This window comes from Mastigoproctus giganteus, chromosome 3 (genome assembly GCF_048544385.1).
Source record: "Mastigoproctus giganteus isolate SK-2022 chromosome 3, ASM4854438v1, whole genome shotgun sequence".
Taxonomy (NCBI): Eukaryota; Metazoa; Arthropoda; class Arachnida; order Uropygi; family Thelyphonidae; genus Mastigoproctus; species Mastigoproctus giganteus.
Window position 1 is genome coordinate 213,712,095 of NC_143577.1, and position 25,798 is coordinate 213,737,892.

The window sequence follows — 25,798 nt, forward strand, 5'->3', positions numbered from 1 at the left end:
TTGAAAATGTTATCTGGGCATGGTGTGGACTGTAAGGCCTGTCTCTGGATGTTTCTATAGGTTTGAAATACTTTTTTGTGTAAAACTTGTGAAAATAGTTATTTTCTTCCATTATAAAGAAGTGTTCTTGTCCTATGGATAGGGAACCGTGGCAGTCTAGTCTGCGCAGGAATCATAAGGAGGAAGTTGTTCTTGCCCGGACCCGCATAGGACACAGTCATTTAACTCATTCGTTTCTGCCGAGAGCTGATGGCCTTCCTATGTGTGTGTCCTGTGGCACAATCTTAACGATCAGACACCTTTTAATTGACTGTCCAGATTTTAGCAGCACCCATTTTACTGCTTTTAATCATCTGACTGAGCCTTATACACTCAGTCAGATTTTATCCGACAATGACAACGTGTCTGCTGTTTTTAGCTATTTTAAATCGATAAAAGTTTTTAATTGTATTTAAAATTTATGTTATTGTTATCTCTTTATTGGTTTATTTTTTATATATCTGTTATTATATATCTGGACATGGTGGCCTAACTACTTAGGTCACTGAATGTTTTAACTTTTTACATATGACTGGTATTTGGCGCATTATAGCCTCAGTTGCTGATGTGCCAATAAAACCCAAACCAAACCTGTGGATAGGGGACCAATTTCTGCTATTAATTGGGTTTTTTTTGTATATTATTAATTATACATTCATAGAGAATGTGCCCCCAGTCTTCACTTTTGCCACAGGTGCAGAAGGGTCTAAGGGAGTTAATTTAGGAACTCGTTACCTGTCAATATAAATGTTGTGAAGAATTCGGGGGTGTACCACTTTTGGTGGCTTTGGGATAACCATTGCCACCTGTGGCAGAAACCTTTTTGTAACCACACCTCTTGTTTCCTACTCCCAGTTTGTTTATCATAGCTTATGGAGCTTTGTGGCTATTTTATCTTTCAGCCTTGGTGCTGGCTGTGTTAAGGGCTATCCCCAGAAATTCTGTCGGTATGTCCTTTTTAAGTCTGTAATATTAGCCGAGCTGGATATCATCATTCTTCTCTTTCTTGGTGATTCCCTTCTACTTCTGACTCTCTCTCTCTCTCTCTCTCTCTCTCTCTCTCTCTCAGGGTAACATCGGGAATTTTTTTTTTTTTTTTTTTTTTTGGCTGTTGCAGCATAAGCCTCAGGCTTCCTTGCACAATAATAATAATAATAATAAAAGCCTTTTTTTGGCAACTTCCAAATAAAGTGGGAGAGCACCAGCCGACACCTGCAGTGCTGGTGTGCTCACAGTGCAGCATGCTCTGGTAATAGTGAGAAATATTGTCCTTTGTATTGATTCTAGTTTATTCCTGTTTCTTACTATGGAGTCACTGGCTTCAAGGTTGTAACAGGTAGGAACACTGCATGGTATATGATTGCCAGGGGCCTTCTTTTGAGTCCCCAGTTTGTTCTGCTGATCCAGGCAATCATGCCTGCATAATTTCTCACTTTCTTTACAAGTAAGCCAAATGGAGTTAAAAGTTAAATTTTGAGCCAAAGACAACTCCTAGATATTTTATTTCAGCTACCATTTTGATTGTAGATGTATAAATTTTGAAATAATAAAAATTTGTGGAAGTCTTTCTATGTCTAAAGTTCCTTTTAAAAGTTTGTTTGGTTTTGTCAGGTGATATTTTGAGCATATGCATTTGTCTCCACTCCTGCAGCTGCAAGAGGGTGCAGTTGATATTTGCTCTACAATTACTCTTATCAAGTCATCTGCAAAAACTAGGCTTTCCATCGGGCCCAGATTCAAGTCCAGAAATTCATCCAGAACAATGTTCCAGAAGAAAAGGCCAAGGATTGAACCCTGCGGGTAACCTTTATTCCAGGAATTGTGTCAATTCTGGAACCTTGTGCATATACTGAGACACTTCTGTCTTTAAGGTAGCTGTCAGTTACCTTATAGAGGTAACTGACATCTACCTTTGTGGGGGCATTTGTCTGGCAGAGTCTTCTAAGAACACTAGGCCACCAGAATGAGTCAAATTCCCCAGCAGTCTATAGAAATCGCCAGCATATACTTTTCCTCTATGTTTTTTGATTTTGATTTTTTGATTATTTCAACCACTAATTGGTCAAATCCTGGGCATTTATTGTTCTTGGTTTTAGATAGTGCTATTTCTAATTCTTCTATAGTAAACAGGTTCCCTATTGGCATTGTCATAATCAGTATTTTCTTTCATGATGTCAATTTGGGCAGGGGAATAGTCCCCATCCTCAGTCTGGATAAATACTGTCTAAGATGTTATTTACAGATTCTGCCCAACAGAAGGCTGGGGTTCCGTTTGGTTTGACAGTTGTTTCTATATCATCTCCTCTTGGCAGCTTGTTAGTCACTATTCTGTAGACAACTCCCCAAGGGTCATTGTTTCCAGAAGTTCCCACTTGGTGGGAACTTCTGGAAACAATGCCTCAAGGATTTTTTTTCTTATCTCTAATGTGAGGGCTGTATACTGATTCCTGAGAATTCTATATGAATCTCTCACTGTATTCACCTCATTTTGTGGCCACGATGTTCTGGCTCTTTGAAAGTATCTCATCACCTGGTGCACCCTGTTCCTGAGTGTAGTTAGTTTGGGGCACCACCAGGGGACTCCTTGGTTTTTTTTCCATTGGATGGACAAGTTTGCTGTTTTTGCAGCTCAGCTGCTGTTAATTCTGTGAAGATCTATCAATCATTTTAATATCTAATAGTGACTGTTGGGCTTTCTGTAACTGCCTGTTAAGTTTGAAGGTGATAGTTCTATGATCTGATGTGGTCCGGGCTGGCTAGACACGCTAGTCTGTAATTTTATAAGGTATTGAATTGGTGGCAAGAGAAATGTCAATGTCACTCTCCCACATGGTACTGCTAAAAGTTGGTAGGTTATTCGGTTGGTTTAGCACTTGAAAAGGAGAGGTGGCTATATAATCTGTTAATATCTGGTCGTTGCGGGTGCCTGCTCTGTCTTCTGCACGGCTATGCCATAAGGCTGACTGGCAGTTGACATCAGCACACACTATGATATTTGCAGTAGGTAGCAAGTTTGTAAATATTCTGTGGTAGGATTCGTATCTTCACCTGGTCTTGAATAAAGTGATATGATATAAAACTGTCCTATAGCACTGGTGATATTAGCACACGTTGCTACCGAGGAACAGAGGTGATCCACCTTTGTGATTGTGAGGTCAGTATTTTTAACTACTGTTGCTGTAGAAGGGACACCTGAGGTGTATTCTATGATTTTATAGCCTTTTGGGTACCCTTGAACCCTACCCATATGGTTCTTGGAGTACCAAGATGTCTATGTCATTTTCTTCTATTTTGAGCTTGATCTGGTCTACAACAGTTCTTGCTCTTTGAGCATTCAGTTGGATGGGATTTAGAGCTCCAATCACATTTATATTTTCAATTTTGCCCATTGGTCCTAGATTTAATTAATTTTATCATTTTTGATAGCAGGGACGTTTTGCATCCCTAATACAGGAACTCCCCGACTTCAAGTAATACTCAACTTACAGAAATTCGACTTTACGTAAGTTTTTGCCGGCCGGTGCAAACTTAAAAAATCATGCAAGCGTATTTTGATTCCTGTAGGAATAAATGGGGGTATCGTGAAAATATCGTAATGTGAACCCAATAACACTTTTTTTTTTTCTTTCTTTTTTTTTTTTTTTTTTGTAATTTGTTCCAAGCCCTTGGAAGTTGAACATTTTGCTGTATTACTAAGCTATTTACCTCTCTAAAAGGTCATATTTATAATGGAAATTGCACTACCCTTTCATCGTTATCACATTTTCCTGTTATAAGAATCAATTTTGAACACCTTTTGTAATTTTTTTCTAAAGGACGTTTCTGATGGTCACGATCAAAAAACAATATGCACTTTCCAGTTTATTGAGCTTTTCTGTTAGTGCATCTAATTATAAATGGGTAGTAAACTCAATCTTATTGCATTTGCAATAGTACCAATAACTGCAGTTGTGTGGGTTTTTACGCTATTATGGTGAAATGTGTTCCCCTTCACTGAAATCATCAGTCATATAAAAAACAAATTTTCAGAAACTTTTGTTCATTCCTATTACAATGATGAAAGGAAAGTGCCAGGAAATTAAACAAAATTGATTTTAGACTAAGGCGCATTTAGGGCTAGAGCCTCAAGCTGCGAACAAATTTAGACTATGTATATAAAGTGCTTAGCATCATAATACACAGCCATTTCTGAATAAACAGAAAATTTTTAAGGTGGCATCGTTTTAGGTTATATCTCATATTGTGAATACCTTCACAACGAGTTGCCATGATATTGCACTACTTCGAATAAGTAACGCTTCACCTAAGGAGAAGACTAGTGTTACTTATTCTCAGATAGGTACCACCACCCAGACAGCACTGTTTCAGGGCTATTTGGCCCTTCGTCAGTGAGTGGGTAGGTACCCAAGTGATGCAATGATGGCAAAAACAGTTATGAAGTATAACTCCACAATATGAGAGATGCCTGATGGTGTATGATGTATTTAGACTAAGGCGCATTTAGGGCTAGAGCCTCAAGCTGCGAACAAATTTAGACTATGTATATAAAGTGCTTAGCATCATAATACACAGCCATTTCTGAATAAACAGAAAATTTTTAAGGTGGCATCGTTTTAGGTTATATCTCATATTGTGAATACCTTCACAACGAGTTGCCATGATATTGCACTACTTCGAATAAGTAACGCTTCACCTAAGGAGAAGACTAGTGTTACTTATTCTCAGATAGGTACCACCACCCAGACAGCACTGTTTCAGGGCTATTTGGCCCTTCGTCAGTGAGTGGGTAGGTACCCAAGTGATGCAATGATGGCAAAAACAGTTATGAAGTATAACTCCACAATATGAGAGATGCCTGATGGTGTATGATGTATTTAGACTAAGGCGCATTTAGGGCTAGAGCATCAAGCTGCGAACAAATTTAGACTATGTATATAAAGTGCTTAGCATCATAATACACAGCCATTTCTGAATAAACAGAAAATTTTTAAGGTGGTTTATGGTACCTATCTGAGAATAAGTAACACTAGTCTTCTCCTTAGGTGAAGCGTTACTTATTCGAAGTAGTGCAATATCATGGCAACTCGTTGTGAAGGTATTCACAATATGAGATATAACCTAAAACGATGCCACCTTAAAAATTTTCTGTTTATTCAGAAATGGCTGTGTATTATGATGCTAAGCACTTTATATACATAGTCTAAATTTGTTTGCAGCTTGAGGCTCTAGCCCTAAATGCGCCTTAGTCTAAATACATCATACACCATCAGGCATCTCTCATATTGTGGAGTTATACTTCATAACTGTTTTTGCCATCATTGCATCACTTGGGTACCTACCCACTCACTGACGAAGGGCCAAATAGCCCTGAAACAGTGCTGTCTGGGTGGTGGTACCTATCTGAGAATAAGTAACACTAGTCTTCTCCTTAGGTGAAGCGTTACTTATTCGAAGTAGTGCAATATCTCATGGCAACTCGTTGTGAAGGTATTCACAATATGAGATATAACCTAAAACGATGCCACCTTAAAAATTTTCTGTTTATTCAGAAATGGCTGTGTATTATGATGCTAAGCACTTTATATACATAGACAAAATTGATTTATAAATGAAGATGAAAATGATTAAGAAGTACGAAGCAGGACAAAGTTTGTCATCTATTGCAAGGGAATTAGGTCTCGCTGCTTCAACAGTGAATACTATTTTAAAGGACAGTGTGCATATAAAAGAACATGTCAAAGGATCGATGCACTTAAGATCAACAGTGATCACAAAACAGCATTCAGGTGTTATATCGAAGATGGAACAGCTGTTAATAATATGGATTGAAAATCAGATTCAGAAGTGAGTGCCCCTGATTCTAATGACCATTCAAGCAAAAGCAACAAGTATTTATAAAGATATTAAGGATAAGTATGGCGAACCCCGACCCAAGTTCGTGGCAAGCAACGGGTGGTTTAATAGGTTCAAGCATTGCGCTGGTTTCCACAATGTTAAAGTATGAAGTGAAGTTGCCAGTGTCGATTCTGCAGCTGCAGAGAAATTGTGTGATGTGTTGGAAAAATATTATTGATGAAGCCGAATATTCAACGCAGCAAATTTTTAACGTTGATGAGACTGCTCTGTACTGGAAAAAAATGCCAGATCAAACATACATTTCCAAAGAGGAAAATACAATGTCAGGTTTCAAGGAATCAAAAGATAGGCAACCTCTTGCTTGGGGCTAATGTAATGGGAGATTACAGATTAAAACCACTACTTGTGTACCATTCTGGAAATCCTTGTGCATTTAAGGGCATCAATAAAGCCACCCTACCCGTGCATTTCTGATCGAACCAGAGAGCATGATTAACAATATCTCTCTTTAGGATTGGTTTAAATGCTGCTTCATTCCCGAGGTTGAAAAAATATTGTAAAGATAACGACATTCCTTTCAAGATTTTGCTTCTATTATATAATGCTCCTGGACATCCTACACATCTAGATGATTTCAATTCGAACGTGACAGTCATATTTTTACCGCCAAACAACTTCACTCTCCAACCTATGGATCAGGCTGTTATTTTGAATTTAAAATCATACTATTTACGCACGTTTGCTTAGGCATTGTCTGCAGTAGATGATGAGAAAAATTTTATGTTAAGAGATTTTTGGAAATCTTACAATATTTACCACGCCATCTTAAACATTATTAAGGCTGGGAGGAAATTACTAAACATTGTTTAAATGGCGAATGGAAGACAATATGCCCATGGCACATAAAAGGCTTTGAACAATTTGAAAATGATTCGTCTTTTTCAAATTGTTCATAAAAGGCTTCAAACAATTTGAAAAAGATGAATCATTTGAAGAGGTTACAGATAAGATTGTAAAGGTTGCAGAGCTACTTCAATTGGAGATTGATGCCAAAGAAAAGGAGGAGTTAATAGAGAAAGAAGAGAAGAAATTATTTAATGAAAAACTTATTAACTTGCAGGCAGTGATAATGAAAGAAGAAAATACTGACGAAGCTCAAGATGAACTAAATGAGGAACCGTGACATTTCATGAAATTGCGTCAGCAATGGCGAGCTTTGAAAAGATGGATCCTGACAGCGAACGATTCTTAAAACTTAACAGAGGGGTGAATGATATGCTTGCTTGCTACAAAGAAATCTATGATGAAAAGATAAAAGCCACCATCCAGTCATCCATTAATATGTTCTTTCGTAAGGTTCAGTGGCCGACCCCCTTCTAAATCTCCACAGCCCTCAACCTCTGCAACGGCGTACTTATCAGCTGAAGAATTTGATTCTGGAAATGATGCTCAAGAGCTAAAACTTACTGACATTATGCCTGTCTCCTCTTTTTTTTATATAATTTTGAAATTTTTTAAATTGCATGCTTTTGTCATTTTTCTTGCACATGAGATAAAATATTGAATAAATACAATAAATAATTCTATTTACATGTTCGGCAAACATTTCTTTTTTGATTCAGTCAATTCAGTGAGCACAGTTGCGAGTGCTGCACAAACATGGGAAGAATTCCGACTTACGTAAAACCTGACTTATGTAGCGCTCCGTGGAATGCAACCCTTGCGTAAGTCAGGGAGTTCCTGTATTATGCAAATAGTCAGTGAGCCGTGCTGCCTTAGAAGTAGCATACTTTAGCTGCTGATTTCTGTTCTTGCAGTGTTTGAAATCATGGCCAGGGACTGCATAGTGGCCACAGACAGTAATTTTCTGACTGCAATCCCTGGCAGTATGACCATATTTGTGATAATTGTAACACTTCTGTACTGGGAAGTGTTCCCTGAATCTATGGCTGGTCCAGCCAGCATAGATTCTCTGTTGCTTTAGGGCACTCCATATTCTTGGTGATATTTCCACAATTATGTTTAATTGACCATTTTTTCTGCTCTTCGTTCTCCTGTTTAATGTGAATGCTGAAGCAGACTCATCTATTTGTCATGTTATACTTAGTTTCTATAATATAATATTTCTTATAATATAGATCCATCATCAATTCCTTTTCAGAGGTAGATTCAGTGATATCGAAGATACATCATCAGTGGCAGACTGGCCACAAGACTTACCAATGGAGCCCTGCCGTGCCGGAGGCCAGTGTGACTTTGGCCATAAACACTAGTATGAGGCTGCTGCAAGTCCCCCCCCCCCGTAAGAATTTTTTACCCTGTCCACCATCAGTTCCTTTTCAGAGGTAGATTCATGATATTGAAGATAATTATGTTGGAATTTCTCCCTTCGGGCTTCTCGGTTTCCAATTCCAATTTAGTGACTTCTGGGTTATTTTATATTTTATTTAAATCTTCTTTGTTGGCTACCTCAATTAAAACTCCATTTTTTTGTAGTTTTTCTTATATTATTCACTTTAACATCTTTTATGTGTGGTTTCAGTTTGGTCATTTGGCCATAAGTTTCCCTCTGCCTCATTTAATGATGATTCAGCTTTTGCCTTTAAAATTACTGTATTATTTTCCTTGGTTTTGGCTTTTTCTTTGGTCTTTTCATTACCCTGTCTAGGTTGAGCTATCTCTGTTTTACTGGTCCTTACCACTTGTGCATAGTGAGGGTATTAATGTTTTTATAATTATCTTTTTCCTCTGGCAAAAACTCCACTCTTGCCCTTGTACTTTATTCTCTGTGTTTAGTTCTATTATTCTTTCTAACAGGGTCAACAGTTCACAATCTGCAATCTTATTGCAGATGTGATCCTGTTTGTCTGTTTGTGTAGAAATTCTTCAAGATATAGTTTAACTTCCTTTATCTGCTTTATTGGGTCACTTATATCATTAAGTGCCTCAGATTTTTTCTCTTCTGTTTTTGCCACTCAGCCTCTGCTTCTTCTGTTTTTGCTTTCTTTGTTATCGGGTTGGGTTCCCCATTTTCTGGCCCTTTTTTTATACTGAGGGGGGCCTGGGGGACGAGTTTTTAGTTCTTCTGTGTTTTTCTCGTTTGGTGACCACTCCCTGAGAGTTCGATTTACCTCGATTTCGGGGTGGTTGTCCAAATCCATGTCGCGATCAATTAAGCCAGGTTTTTGGCTTTTTTTGCCAGAATTTTATTCTTTATCATTAGTAGAGGCATATGATGCAAGAAAGCAAGCTTATGCAGGATCAGCCAAAAAAAAAAAAAAAAAAACCCACTTCCACTTCACCCCTCTGTTCGTTCAAAATACCTGTCCAGCTGAGCCTTAAACTTATTTAGGCTATCAACCTCCACCACAAGGGATGGAAGTCTGTTCCACCAACCAACCACCCGCTGGCTAAAGGCAAATTTCCGCACGTCTATCCTACATCTGTCTTTCCTCAATTTGAATTTATGCCCTCTCAGGTGATTTTTCTGAGCTAGAGGAAGAATCCCATCAGCATTGAGCATGCTTAAACCATTCAAGGCTTTATACACCTCTATCAGATCACCTCGCTGGTGCTTAGTCTCCAGACACTGTAATTTGCAAAACTTAAGCCCTTCTTCGTAAGAGCACCCCTTTGTTCCATTCACTAATCTTGTTACCCTTCTCTCTACTCGTTCCAGCAGCTCTACATCCTTCTTGAAATGAGGCCTCCAGACCTGTATACAGTACTCTAGGTGTGGCCTGACCATTGCCTTATACAATGGAATAATCACCTCCTTATCCCTGCTGGAAAAATTCCTGTATATCATTGACAATACTCCATGAGCTACTCTTGCAGCCCGTCTGCACTGCTCAGAGAACTTCATATCTGCCTGCACAACCATCCCCAAGTCCCTTTCATTCTCTACCACTGTCAGTGTAGTACCACAGAGTTGATACGTTGCTCTGGGGTTGCTGTTTCCCATGTGTAGTACTTTACATTTGTCAATGTTAAACTTCATTTGCCACCTCTCAGCCCATCTGCTCATCTTTCCAGATCCTGTTGCAGCAGCATAGTGTCAGTATGTCAGCATAGTGTCATATAATGAGCATCACCCTAGAAAGCAAGTTGCTGAGGATTTCAAGAGCTGCTGGGAGTCATCATGGAACAAGTAAATACATGGGCTGTGTTGGGGTAACTAAAAGTAAGAATAGGTACATGTATACTTGCATGTACACCAATGCTAGAAGTATAGAAAATAAATTTGATGAATTTGAATTGCTGATCAAGGCACCAAAGGCAGATATTGTTGGGATATCAGAGACATGGTGTCGTGCAGAATTGGAATTTGGGAAGTACAATGTTGATAGAAAGGATAGACAGGGTAGGAAGGGAGGAGGAGGAGTTATTATTATTTTATTATTATTAGCCATATGGTGCAAGGAAGCCTGAGGCTTATGCTGCACCAGCCAAAAAAAAAAAAAAACTTTCTGAATTACCCAGAGAGAGAGAGAGAGAGAGAGAGAGAGAGAGAGAGAGAGAGAGAGAGAGAGAGAGAGAGAGAGAGAGAGAGAGAAGTAGAAGGCAATCAACAATAAAAAGAAGAATGATGATATCCAGTTCAGGACCCTGGGTGTGCCAAGCCCATACTCACCAGATGCGAGTCCCTAGGAGTTATGGTATTAATAAAGAAACACAAAATCTAACGAAGTGCATCCAGTTGACATGGGTGGACAGAGCAATGGTGAGTCAGTTTGGTGTGACATAAACACTGGGAAAGGGAAAATGAGAGTAGGAGTGTGTTTATAGGCCTGATTATTTTGGATAAGTACAACGAACAGTTGTGCAGAGAAATAGAGTGGGCCAGTAAATCAGAATGTCTTGTAATGGGGATTTTAATTTTACAGATATTGACTGGAACTTGTGGGTTGGTCATTTGCACGATTGCAAGACTTTTGGGGATTTATCGTTTTCTTCAGCAACATGTTCGAGGGGCAACCAGAGGGGTTAATTCTCTTGATCTGATTATCAGCAGTGATGACATGTGCATTAGGAATTTGCAGATAATAGAACCACTAGGTAACAGTGATCACAGTGTACTGATGTGGGAGTTACATAAAGAGGTAACGACTATCAAGGATAAAGGGATGGGTTTTTGTTCTCATAAAGGTGACTACAGTGGTCTCAGACTGTTTTTGAATTCTATACAGTGGAATCAACTGATGTTAAAAACAGTGAGTTCTAAATGGGAGGCATCAGGGAATTAACCTTGGAAGCTACGAGGCTTTTCATACCAACTAAGAAATACTGTTTAAGATTTAGGCCTAAATGGATGTCAGATGAACTGATAAGGCTCGTGGCAGAGAAGAAAAATGCATGGGATGCATATAAATTAGCAGGTGACACAGAAGCCTGTGGCAGATATAAGCAGATATATTCTGTAATCAAGTCAAAAAAGGAGGTTAGGCAAGTGAAGGCTGATTACAAGAAATCCTTGGCAAAGGATGCAAAGAAAAACAACAGACTTCTTTACTTATGTAAACTCTAGAAGGAAGGGGATGAATCAGATTGATCCTCTTCATGTTGGTGATTCCACTGTTCATGATCCTGCTCAATAGCTGACAAACCTTATGAGTATTTTTCATCTACATTCACATATGAGGAATTCTGTAAGGAAGGGGAGGACAGAAATTTATCAAACTCTAACAGGGAGCTAAATGACTTTGTAATAACAGAGAGCAAAGTGGAGGAGAAATTGTTGAAGTTAAACATAAAAAAGGCAGCTGGGGTGGATGGAATCTATCCAGTTATACTGAAGGAGGCTGCGAGAGAAGTAAGCAAAACCTTAGCCATAATTATGAGAGCATCCTTAGATTCATGGGCAGTCTCCATGGACTGATGATGTGCAAATGTACCCTCAATTCACAAAGAGTGTTCAAATGGTGACGCAAATGATTATAGACCTATTAGTTTAACTTCTGTTGTGGGGAAAATTATGGAGTCACTGGTTAAAGAAGTGATGCAGGATCACCTAGACAAATCTGCAGTAATAGTTCAGACACAGCATGGGTTTGTTAAGGAGAAGTCTTGTCTGACCAATTTGATTGGATACTGCAATGTGGTCACAAAGGAATGGATTCAAAAAATAATTTTAATATCATATACTTGGATTTCAGGAAAGCTTTTGATACTGTTGCACATGGAAGACCCGCTGTACAATTTGGAGCGGTATGGCATTAAGGGCAAGTTGCTGCAATGGATAAAAGGATAGTTGAGTGGGAGATGGTAGAGATTGGTAATAAATGGACACTGCCCTATGTGGACTAATGTTAATAGTGGAGTGCCCTCAAGGGTTCGGTGCTGAGCCCATTGTTTTGCATATTAATGATATCGATGAAGGTATATCAGACTTAATGTTCAAGTTTGCAGATGATACACAGGTTAGCAGGGTTGTTAATAATAGTAAAGACAATATGCTGCTGCAACAGGATCTAGAAAAGTTAAGCAGATGGGCTGTGAAGTGGCAACTGAAGTTTAATATTGACAAATGCAAAGTACTGCATATGTGTAGCAGTAACCCAAGAGTTTTGTCAATGATATATAGAAATTTTGCTAGCAGAGACAAGATGATTGTACCATTATATAAGGCAATGGTCAGGCCACACCTTGAGTACTGCGTATAGGTCTGGAGGCCTCATTTTAGGAAGGATGGAGAGTTGCTAGAACAAGTACAGAGAAGGGCAACAAGGTTAATGAGAGGAACAAAGGGGTTCTCTTACAAGGAGAGGGGTTCTCTTACTTAAATTCTTGAAGTTGCAGCATCTGGAGACTAGGCACCTGCGAGGTGATCTGATTGAGGTGTACAAGACCTTGAATGGTTTGAGCAGGCGTCAATGCTGATGGGATTTTTCCTCTTGCCCAGATTAATTCCTGAGGAAAGACAATTATAGAATAGATGTGCCGAAGTTTGCCTGTAGCAAGCGGGTAGTTGATTGCTGGAACAGACTTCCATCTGTTGTTGTGGAAGTTGATAGCTTAAATAAATTTAAGGCTCTAGTAGACAAACATTTGGAGTGACTGGATGGGTGAATTTAGAAGTTTTTATTTTTCATTTTTTTTTTCTGACTGATGCTCTATAAGCTTGCTTTCTTGCATCATATGCCTCAACTAATGCTAATATGATTGGTTGGATCCATCCACACCATAGGAACAGTGAAATGCAGTAATACTTTTTTTAACCAGCATTTGAGATGCGAATAAAAATTATTACCACATATATTTTTTTTAATTTTGGTAGTTGTTGGCGCATCGGCTTCTGTGGCCATAATGCACCTCCCAAGGTTTTTTGCAGTACTTTGATCCAAGCCCGAGGCGGGATTCGAACCCACGACCTTTGGATTGCCAGGCAGGCACTTTACCCACCCGGCTAGCCCGGTTGGCTGTACCACATATAACGAGGAGCCCATTTCTTGTGCTGATACCTAATTTGCAGTAAAATAAAATTCATATGCTTTCTTTAAACCTTTGTTGAACTAGTTGAACTAATCAGCAAAACAAACATAGTTGATCACGGTGTATCTCTCAGATACATACTAGGTTTCATATCAAAAAAATTAGTTTAAAAATCACTAGTTTGTTCATAAATAACATATACAAGGATTTCGAATGTTTATTTTTACATAAATTTTTTTTTATAAAAATATTTTTATACAAAAAATTATTTATCTTTTTCATTGAATGTTGCTTTAAGCATAGGTATTGTTTACAATTTGTACAAGAATTACCTGGTCAGTTTGGATTTCTTTGTTGCTTGCCAGCTATTAGTGCACCGCTTGTGACTGCTCTCTTTCCTGTTCTGTGCTTGTAGAGGAAGAGTTGTTGCTTGAGGAAGAGTCTGTGGCTCATTATTTCTTTTTCATTTCCCATGTAGATCACTTGTGCACTGATTCTGCTAATGTTTAGCATTGTGTAAAATATCACCATCAGCCAACGACGACAAGCTCATGCCATATTGTAAGTCCCAAACATCTGATCCACCGTGTCTACTCCAGACTTGGTTGCATTATAAAATGTTACAATTTATGGTTTTAGCTGATCACCTGTTTCACAGTCAATGGCATCATCAAAATTCAATGAGGAAATCAAGATGACATTCTTTGATTTCTTTGGTACATAGGAAACAATTGTTGCTTCTTCCCTGAAGCCAAACAAACTCAATTTTTAAGGTCGGCTCTTGGCTGACACAAATTCGACTGGGAGTTGTGGTTTGTTCTTTTTTATCATTCCAACACAAGAGTTTCCTTTTTCTGAGTCCCAAAACTAAATTGACATCCGTAAACCAATTATCTGCCATAATGTTCCATCCAACATCAGCTGGTCTATTGCTGATTTGGTATGGACCTTCAGGTTGCTTCCCTGCATATATTTCAAGATTATAAGAGTACAGCTCCCTAGCATCTACTAAAGCAGTATATTTCGAGTCCATATTTGTTGGGCTTTGAAGGTATATAATGTTTGAAACCGCATTTTCCTCTGAAGGCCTCTAATTTCTCATTAATGGTTAGATTCTGACCCTGAAAGTAACATGTCTTGCAGTTTACAAATTCAGTGAAAATCTCTTATGGGGATGAGGCAATCAAGTTTTCATCTCTCATCCATGGTTGTTCGGTCACCGAATCTTATACAGCTTTTTTTTTTTTTTTTTTTTTTGTATGAAAACCCCAAACACGAGAAGTATTAACTACATATAGTACTTAGTACCATGCTTGGGTTGGAGGTTGAGAAGACAAAAGAAGATATTTGTTAACATTAGACTTGAACTTCTGTAGACTAATTTTTAGGAAATACACGTGAAGGAAGGTTGTTCCAGAAAACAGCAGTTGAATGAATATACGAGGAAGATGAAAAGTTGTACAGTAAATGGATGTTGGCTGGTGGCGGCACATGTTCGGACTGTTTTGAAAGAGAGAGAGTGGGAATTATAGAAACCAGTTTAGAAGAACAGTGCCCGTGGAAGTATCTGTAGAAAAGGCATGCAGCAGAAATAGTACGTCTATGAGACAGCGTCAATTAGGAGGCAGTATATGATGAGAGCCCTGTTGATCAATTCGGCCCTGGAAAGATTGTGCAAGGCTCAAGGGGTAGAATTTTTTTTCAGCCTGGTCTGTACTTGTTAACAGGAGAGACTGCTTCTACAGGGATGGGATACACTTAAATAGAAAGGGTGCAAGAATATTTGTTGATGCTATCGAGGCAGTGTTAAGTGGGTTGGAAAACTGCTAGATTGGGGGGATACAAGGACTAATAGATTAACAGTAGACACTGGCAGAGGTGAAAGTGATTCTTGCACTGCTTCTATTGGAATGAGCCGCAGCCTGGAAAATAAGATGCAAGATATTTCAGAGACTGCTGGGAATCATTAGCGTACAAATAAACACATAGGTTGTGTTAGGGTAGCTAAGCAAAAGAACAGGTGCATGTATACTTGGGTGTACACCAATGCTAGGAGTTTAGTAAATAAATTTGATGAATTTGAGGTATTGCTCAAAACATCAAAGGCAGATATTGTGGGGATTTCAGAGACGTGGTGTCACACAGATATAAGGAATGCAGAACTGGAATTTGGGGAGTACAGTGTCTACAGAAAGGATAGACAGGATAGGAAGGGAGGAGGGGGTTATGGTATTAGTTAAGAAATACATAAAATCCAAGGAAGTGAAGCCAGTCAACATTGCTGGACAGTGCAGTGTCGAGTTAGTTTGGTGTGACATAAGCATTGGGAGATCAAAATTGAGAGTAGGAGTGTGCTATAGGCCTAATGACTCTGATGAGTATAATAAGAAACTGTATGGGGAAATAGAGTGGGCCAGTAAATCAGAGAGTCTTATAATGGGGAAATTTTAATTTCCCAGATATTGACTGGAATTTGCGGGCTGGTCACTCACACACTAGTAACGCTTTTGTGGATTTATTGGATGATTGTTTTCTACATCAGCATGTTCGGGAGGCAACTAGAGGGAGTAATACTCTTGATTTGATTATCAGTAGTGATTCTTCATGCATTAAGAATCTGCAGGTAAATGAACCACTAGGTGGCAGTGATCACAGTGTGCTGAAGTGGGATTTACTCAAAGAGGTAACTACCATTAGGGGTAAAGGGAAGGGTTATTGTTTTCATAAAGGCGACTACGATGGACTGAGACTGTATTTAAATTCTATACAGTGGGACCAACTGATGATGTTACCAACAGCAAATTCAAAATGGGAAGCATTCAAAGAACTTATCTTGGAAGCTACTAGGCTTTACATACCAACTAAGAAATATTGTTCAAGGTTGAGGCCTCAGTGTATGTCAGATGAACTAATGAAACATATGACAGAGAAGAAAAATGCATGGGATACATACAAATTAACATGTGACACAGAAGCCTATGATAGATACAAGTTGATCTGTAACCAAGTTACAAAGGAGGTTAGGCAGGCGAAGGCAGATTATGAGAAATCTTTGGCAAGGGATGGAAAGAAAAACAGCAAAGAGTTCTTTACTTATATAAACTCTAAAAGGAAGGGGACGAATCGGATTGGTCCACTTGATATCGATGGGTCAACTGTTGATGATCCTGCTCAGGTAGCTAACACACTGAATCACTGAATGAATATTTTGCATTGACATTCAAACATGAGGAGTTATTCAGCGAGGGGAATGCCAGAGGTGTATTCAACTCTGGCAGTAACTAGAGAATCTTGTAATAACTGAGAGTAAAGTGGAGGAGAAATTGTTGAAAATAAATACAAGAAAGGCACCTGGGGTGGATGGGATCTATCCAGTTATATTAAAGGAGGCAGCAAAGGAAATAAGCAAACCCTTAGCCATAATTATGAGAGCTTCCTTGGACTCAGGCAAAGTACCCATGGACTGGAGATGTGCAAATGTGACCCCAATTCACAAAGGAGGATCAAAGGGCGACACAAGTAATTATAGACCTGTTAGTTTAACTTCTGTTCCTGGAAAATTAATGGAGGCACTGGTTAAAGAAGCACTGCAGGATCATCTAGACAAGACTTCAGTTATAGCTGAGACACAGCATGGTTTTGTTAAGGGGAAGTCTTGCCTGACCAATTTGATTGGATACTATGATGCAGTCACAAAAGAACTGGATGCAGGGAATAACTTTGATATTATATACTTGGATCTTAGAAAGGCTTTTGATACTGTTGCACTTGGAAGACTGCTGCACAAATTAGAGCTGTGTGGCATTGGAGGCAAATTGCTGCTATGGATAAAGGGGTGGTTGAGGGGGAGAAGACAGAGTGGTAATCAATGGGCACTGCTCATCATGGACTAATATTATTAGTGGAGTCCCTCAGGGTTCAGTATTGGGTCCATTATTGTTTTCTGTATTTATAAATGATATTGATGATGGTATATCAAGCTTAATGTCCAAGTTTGCAGACGATACGAAGGTTGGCAGGGTTGTCAAGGACACTACTGACACTATGCTACTGCAACAGGATCTGAAAAGGTTGAGCAGATGGGCTGAGAGGTGGCAAATGAAGTTTAACATTGACAAATGTAAAGTACTGCATATGGGAAACAGCATCCCCAGAGCAACGTATCAACTCTGTGGTACTACACTGACAGTGGTAGAGAATGAAAGGGACCTGGGGGTGGTTGTGCAGGCAGATATGAAGTTTTCTGAGCAGTGCAGATGGGCTGCAAGAATAGCTCATGGTGTATTGTCGATGATATATATGAATTTTTCTATCAGGGATAAGGAGGTGATTATTCCCTTGTATAAGGCAATGGTCAGCCCACACCTAGAGTACTGTATACAGGTCTGGAGGCCTCATTTCAAGAGGGATGTAGAGATGCTGGAACGAGTACAGAGAAGGGCAACAAGGTTAGTGAATGGAACAAAGGGGTGCTCTTACGAAGAAAGGCTTAAGTTTTGCAAATTACAGTGTCTGGGGACTAGGCACCAGCGAGGTGATCTGATAGAGGTGTATAAAGCCTTGAATGGTTTGAGCATGCTCAATGCTGGTGGGATTCTTCCTCTTGCTCAGAATAATCACCTGAGAGGGCATAAATTCAAATTGAGAAAAGACAGATGTAGGATAGACGTGAGGAAATTTGCCTTTAGCCAGCGGGTGGTTGGTTGGTGGAATAGACTTCCATCCCTTGTCGTAGAAGTTGATAGCCTAAATAAGTTTAAGGCTCAGCTGGACAGGTATTTCGAGTGAACAGAGGGGTGAAGTGGAAGTGGTTAGTTTTTTATTTATTTATTTATTTATTATTATTATTTTATTTTATTTTTTTTTTTTTTCCGCCGATGCTGCATAAGCTTGCTTTCATGCATCAAATGCCTCTACTAATGCTAATATGCTAATAATATTCCATGGTAGGGTGAATTTGCGATTTGTACAGAGCTGAACAGCTGTTTGGAAGAAAAGTAACGCCGTGAGTGAAAGAGAAAACCAAGTTTTTTAGATGCATAGGAAGTAATATTTGTAATGTGCTTGTGCCAAGAGAGATTAGAAGTCAGGGTAATCCCAAAAGAGAGAGAGAGAGATATTATCAACTTGTCTAGAAATCGGAGTGTCACCAAAGATAAGCATAGGAGCAGAAGAATCCTTTTTGTGAGATATAAGACAAGACTGAGTATTAGAAGGATTGAAATCAACTAAGTTGTGTCTTTGCCCCACTGGAGAATTACCTGGAGATCAGCATTTAAAGAATTGGTAGTGGATATTCGAGAAGTTGAAGTTGATTGAGCAAGGCAAGGTTTCTCAAAATGGAAAGTGGAATGCAATGTGCTATCACTGGCAAAACTATGGAAAGGATTTCCAGTCAAGGAAGGTCATTAATACACAAGAGGAAAAGAGTGGGGGAAAGAACTGAACCTTGGGGGACACAAGCATTAGTGGAGAAGTTAGAAAACAGAGAGCCATCTACCATCACCCTCAGTGAGTGATCAGAGAGAAAACTTGATAACCAATTTCAAAAAACTGTTGGCAAACCATAAGAGGAAAGCTTGTTTAGAAGACCTTTAGGCCAAACAAGATCAAAAGCCTTTGAGAGTCAAGAGCAACTGCTTGTGTTTCACAAAACTTTTCCATTGAATTTGTCCATAAATGGGTAACATAGGCCAGAATATCACCAGTGGATCGACGCTGGTGGAATCCATACTGGTGATTGTTGATAAGGCGGAAGGTTTCTAGGTAATTTAAGAGTTGATGGTTAATTGATTTCTCCTTTACTTTAGAAAGAGTAGAAGTAATTGCAATGGGACAATAATTGGATGGGAGAGATTTCTCACCTTTTTAAGAACTGGCTAGATATGAGCAAATTTCCAAACAGAAGAAAAAACAAATTTAGAATAAGGAAGTGAAAAAACGTGGCAAAGAACAGGAGTAAGTTCAGGAGCACAGGTTTTGAGAACAAGTGGAGAAATACCATCAGGACCTGGTGCTTATTTAACATCAAGATTTGTAAAAATCCTTCTGACATCCTTTTGACGGAAGATCCTTTTGAATGGAGCGTGTTGGGAATGGTGGGAGGTCTTTTACCAATATCGTTAATACATGAGTTGGAAGAAAATTGGGATGCTAGCAGGTCAGGTTGACAAAAGTGGGAGCAGAGATGAACAAAAGTTGCGGCCAATAGCTTTGGCAAGAGACCAGAATGCTCGGCTACCATTAGGGCAAGTTTTCTAGTCTTTGCCTGGTCAAAAGCTAGTTTGTTTATGCAACATTCTTCTCTTGAACAGCCTTAGCACATTTATTGGAAAACCAAGGTTTAGATAAAGGATGAGATTTTAAAGTGGAGTGTGTAATAAAGGATTCCATTCCTACAAGAATAATTTCGCTGACACGATCTGAACAAACGTTGACATCAGAAGTTTTGAAACAGTTATCCAACCAAGGAAAAGAAGAAAAGAAATCTCGCATGTCATCCCATTTTGCTTTCTTGTAATGCTAAACAATACGAGGTTGGGAATAGCCATGAGATAAAGGAGAAGAGACAATCACCAAGTTGTGATCTGAGATGCCTAAAGGACCACTCACTTCAACCATATACTTAGAAGGGTTGTTTGTGAGAAAAAGATCAAGCATGTTGGCTGTATGGTTAGGATTGTCCAGTATTCTTGTAGGTAAATGAACAATCTCTGCAAGATCATTAGTAATTGCAAAAGCCTCGGCATATTAACCAGCTGGAGTTGTGAACATTAAAATCACCAAGGAAAATTACCTCACTGTTAGGAAAGTTGGACTGGAGAAATTCAAGTTGCAAAGAGAGGAAGTCAAAGAGCTCCAAGTGATTAGTGGAGTTAGGAGAACGGTAGAGACAACAGATGAATTTGACACAGTGAGATAGAGCCAGAGAAGATCAAAGAGAGGAGATTCCAAATTGCCAAGTCTCTGACAGGGAATACCAGAATGGACATATGCACAAGTACCACCTTTGAGGCAAAAGGAATCATACAGTGAATAATTTGGGCAAATGAGATGAGCAGTAGTTGAATCAACCGATAACTGGGATTCTGTCAGAAAAAGTACATGAGGTTTGGCAGACTGCAAGTGGAAATGGACATCGTTGAGATTAGAATTGAGACCACATATATTTGTGAAATGAACTAGGAAGTGTTTGGGAGGTTTATATCTTTTTGCAGATAAGCTTACTCTATTAGTTTGACAATTCATGGTGTATTCAATAGTAAGAAAAAGTGTTGGGGGGACATGCTGTATGAAGTAATGAAATTTTTGGATATGGCATACACATGGTAAGAATATACCCAAATCCTTGACATAACGTGGCCTCGACAATGCCCCCCACATACACACTACTCGGACTCCCTCCAATCACTATCTGGCAGAGTAGAGGTAGCAAGATTATACACTAGATAATCCAGAAGCCTCCTAAAGAGTCACCGGTAGGTTCGGTCAAGTGTACTAACTAGCGGTCGGTCTGCGAACACCATTTTAGAGCTGTACCCTCGAAATGTAAGGAAAATTGGATCTTGCCACGATGTTCATCATACCCTCAAAAGTCATCAGTCATACTGCATGATGGAAGAGATGGGGAAGGGTTGACTGGAACTTAGCTCTGGAGACTAAACATGGGTTCCACCACTTCAAGCCTTCAATAAGCAAAGTGGTGGTATTGCACCGGTTGATGAATCATCTACCACCTAGGTGAGAAACTTGAAGCGTCTCTTGTTCATTACTAAGTGAAATTTTTCAATGCCATTTCCATCAGTGCTCCAGCTATATAAAGAAGGCCACTGAAAGCTATCTCAATTTTGTCTGTAAATTTGGCATTTTTTTCACAGCTATAATTTGACTGAACAATTTGAATATATTGATTAGTGTATTCAACAATTGTGTCTAAAATTGTCAGTAATAAGGCAGTTCCATGCTTTGGAGTGTGATGACATTTCTTACTGAAATAATAACTCCAGTCTGTTTTGTTAGATTGAGGTCTGCGCTACATTTTTGTTGATCTGTTGACTTTCCTCCACTTTATCGATTTATCTTTTCCTGTGATAAAACTGTCAGTGTCATCCTCTTCGGTGCAACTCTCCTCCTCTGATGTAGCATCTTGTGCACACTCTCCGTGTTATCTTCTTTTGTTTCAACGTAATCCTCAACGGATTCTGGCCCATCATCAATGCTTTTGTCACTTAATTCCTCAGAAAACAGCAGGGCATGAATAATTTCAGTATCATTTGCATTACTTGGGTATAAGCGATCCATCAGGTCATCAAAAGCAACTCAGCACTATTTACTCAGACGGACAAACTGTTATCTCCCAGATACAAATAGCAAATTGAATTGAAACCAAAAGGCTTGGGAAAATGAAACTAATACCAATGGCTTCCAAGAAGCAATGTAGGAAGCTACTGAGAAGCACATGTGTGCAGCGACATCTTGTTCTCAGAAATAAAGAAAGATATGACATATATATCCAAGAGATACACAACAACTGATGAAGGGTTAATATGGATGTTGTAAACTCTCTGTGAGATTTAATTATGTAATCATTGCACACATAACTAAAGCTATCTGGTGAATTAACACACTGATTTTTATCATATTAAAAGCACATCATATCATATCATATTAAACTGCAATTGACACTAAAAACTGAAAAAGAACGAGTTTACTAACAGGTAACAATATTAAATTTCACACAACTTAGACTTACTGACCTCTTTGGAAGGTTTGCTTTGTTTTTCATCTGATCTGCAGGAACAGATGGAGATAGAGTAGTCTAGAAACTCATTGCTGTGGTAAGATCTAAAAAACTACTCTAACTTTCCAATCAGCAGTCCAACTTATGTGAAGATATACCAGAATCTAAATACATGAAAATTACAATATGAAATGCCTTGCAAAGTGTGAGGGTGGTGCTAATAATAATAATAAAAAAGAACAGACTGCTGCTACTACACATTTGAAATCAGTGTTTAAAAAAAAAATGTCCTATGTCCACCATATTTTTAATGAAAAAATTTTTCATCATTGTTCAGTGTTATAGATAACCCAGTTGGTTGGTTGTAATTATTGCCTTTATTATTTTTACAGTGGTTCATTTTATGTTAGCATTAGTAGAGGCATATGATGCAAGAAAGCAAGCTTATATAGCATCGGCAAAAAAAAAAAAAAACCATTTCACCCATCCATTAACTCCAAATGTTTGTCTAGTTCTGCCCTGAATTTATTTAAGCTATCAACTTCTACAATGCCAGATGGAAGTTTGTTCCATCAAACAACCACCCACTTGCTAAAGGCAACTGTCTTTCCTCAATTTAAATTTGTCCCCTTGGGTGACTAATATGGGCAAAAGAAAGAATCCCATCAGCATTGAGCTTGCTCAAACCATTCAAGGCCTTATATATCTCAATCAGATCACCTCGCAGGTGCCTAGTCTCCAGACACTGCAATTTGCAGAACTTAAGTCTTTCTTTATAAGAGCAACACTTTGTTCCATTCATCAATCTCGTTGCCCTTCCTTGTACTTGTTCGAGCAGCTCTACTTCCTTCTTAAAATGAGGCCTCCAGGTCTGTATACAGTACTCAAGGTATGGCCTGACCATTGACTTGTACAAGGGGATAATCACCTCCTTATCCCTGTTAGAAAATTCCTGTATATCATTGACAAGACACCATGAGCTACTCATAAGTTAAACACAAGGATCAAATTTATTAAGACAAATGTCCTAAACTAATCCTACCTTAAATAGTCTTGGACAATGGATCACACACAAAATCAGATACTGAAATCTGTTTAATCTTATACATCTGACAACAGTTATAATCAGTTTAAAATCAGTTTTAATGCTTATTTCCAACCTTTGTTTGATACATTATGATCTTTAGTTGCCATTTTTACAGTTCATCAAACTGCAAAACAAATGCTGTGCAAGGATTGCACTTCTGTTGGGTTCAAATGTACAAAGAAAGAAATACTCTTCTTGAACAGTTTGACTTTTTCATATGCATTTCTCTGTTCTGTTATAATCCTAGATTTCAATTGTTTTATTAGTATAAATTGACTGTTTTTTTTTTTTTTTTAGGGGCAAATAATATTTGGTATTACCCTTTTAGTAGCAGTTATTCCCTTTTGTCTACTCAGGTCACTACACTGCATGGGCAAAGGTATGTATTCAGATAACTAAGTACTGTTGAACATTACAAGGAATGGTATAAGTTTTTTGGTTTCCCTCTCCTGAAAGATAGAAGAAATGTTTGATTCCAGGCTATTTTATTATCTAATATACCATGTTCCGATACTTTTACTCTGTATTAATTTTAAATGGCCACTCAAGCCAATAAAGGATCAAAATCCATTCAGTATTATAAAATTCAAAACAGAACCATCTTAGATTCAAATATTTTGACAGAACTGCTACACTTCTTAATGAAACTTACCTTGACATTTTTTTTATAACTAAACTAATATTAAACATGAATTTCATAACCTGTGTTATAATTTGTGATCATTAACAAGTCTTAATATATTATTTAAATAATAAGAACTTAATTTATCTAAGGATGATAGAGCAGTTATTTTCTTTTGTATATTAAATGTTTTTATTTGTCCTTTATTATATTGTCCTATTATTATACTATTTTACTTTTAATTTATTGCATTTTTGCATTTTGAATTTATTGATGTTTGCATTTCTTTTAAATATTTATTGTTTATATATTTTTAATCTTCATATATTTAACATAGTTAATGTGTAATATTTTGTTTTAATTTATAAAATTAATATGTGCGTATATATTTTAATCTACATTGTGAAATCACAAATGTAAGGATTTTTGCTGTTGTTGTGATTATTTAATAATAATAACCAGCAGAAGAGGAATCTTCTGGGGAGATGCTCTGTGGGTCTGTCTAGCTGCTATCTACCATGCTCAATAACAGATATACTCTAAAAGAAGGGAGAAAGAACCTGTACACCCTCTCTCACGTGATGCACATGGATGACATCAAACTCTATGTAGCAACCAAGAACCAACTCCAGCAGTTACTCTGGATCACCGATGATTTCTGCACTAACATCAGGATGTAATTTGGCCTAGACAAATGCAGGACCTATGGATTGCATCAGGAAAATCCAGTTGGCCGAAAGTACTAGCTGAAGACCGGTGAAGAGATGACAGCCATTACAGAGGGAGAGACCTACAAATATCTGGGGATGATGCAGGCTCAAGAGCTAGAACACAAAGAGAATGAGGCCTACCTCACTGAAAAATACCATCAGAGACTGAAATTCTTGCTAAAATCAAAGCTGAATGGCAGGAACATGGTCAGAGACATAAACACCTATGCACTCCTAGTACTAATAAACTCATTCGGGATCACAGATTGGACCAACACTGGAGATGATTATAAGATTGACCAGGATAATGATGATTAAGCGCCACCAACACTACTTGAAGTCGGATATTGGAGACTGGCCATAACCCAGGAAGAAGGATGGGAGGGGTTTGACAGACCTCATTGAATAATAGAAATGATTAAGAACCTGGGGATTACATCCAGGAAAACAGTGTCAATCTGCAAAGTTATAAGAAAGATAGACAAATGGCACACATTATCAACTCAACAGGGAGACCCTACTCACACAGACAGAAGAATCAGACCAAGATGGGTGAAGATGGCACTCCATGGCAGACACTATAATGATCTCCATCAAGGCTACAGAGATCAGATGGCTTCGAATACATGGCTCATGAGTGGAGGGGGGGGCTCTTCCCCGAGCCTGAAGGATTCGTGCTTGCCATCCAAGATCAGGTATCAACATCAGAAACTACAAGAATTACATCGCCAAGGTCCCCGAAGTGATGGATGACACATGTTGATGGTGCCCCCGGGCCCTAGAAACAATCCAGCACATCACTTCGGGATGCAGGATTATCACCCAGATGGAGTACACTCAAAATAATACATTGGAAGCTAGAGGAAAAACACCAGTTGATAAAATAAAGTGTTACATATTACAAGTATGAACCGTAGGCTGTACTAGAGATCCCTATTCACCAACTATACTGGGACCACACCATAATAACATATAAGATGACTCTGAACATCAGCCAGACCTAACTCGCATCAACAAGGAGATGGCTATCTACACCTTCTCTTACAGTGAACACTTACATGGAACTCCAGAAAGCCATGATCCTGAATGCCAGGATAGTCCGAGTTCCTCAACCAGTAATAGTAACTGGGCATAACAACCATCCCAACCACCTGGTAATAGTACTTGCCACAGGATTTGTGGGGGAGAACATTAGGGGAAGAAAGAGATAATAATAAAAAAATAAATAAAAAAAAACCCTGAGGTAAAAAAAAAAAGGTATGCAGATGATGAACTCTCAACCACGGTCATCATCGAGCAACAAACTTGCATTA

The 25,798-nt window shown here is 38.5% G+C and overlaps 1 protein-coding gene across 1 annotated transcript in view; it reads left to right on the forward strand.

The window, feature by feature from the left end:
* The window catches only part of LOC150088669 (transmembrane protein 62-like), a 366,503-nt gene that overhangs the window by 243,956 nt on the left and 96,749 nt on the right, over positions 1–25,798 (forward strand). The window contains exon 11 of the mRNA XM_090370285.1: positions 23,451–23,532. Coding sequence (XP_090226411.1) covers positions 23,451–23,532 — 82 coding nt within the window. The remainder of the gene's footprint in view (positions 1–23,450; positions 23,533–25,798) is intronic.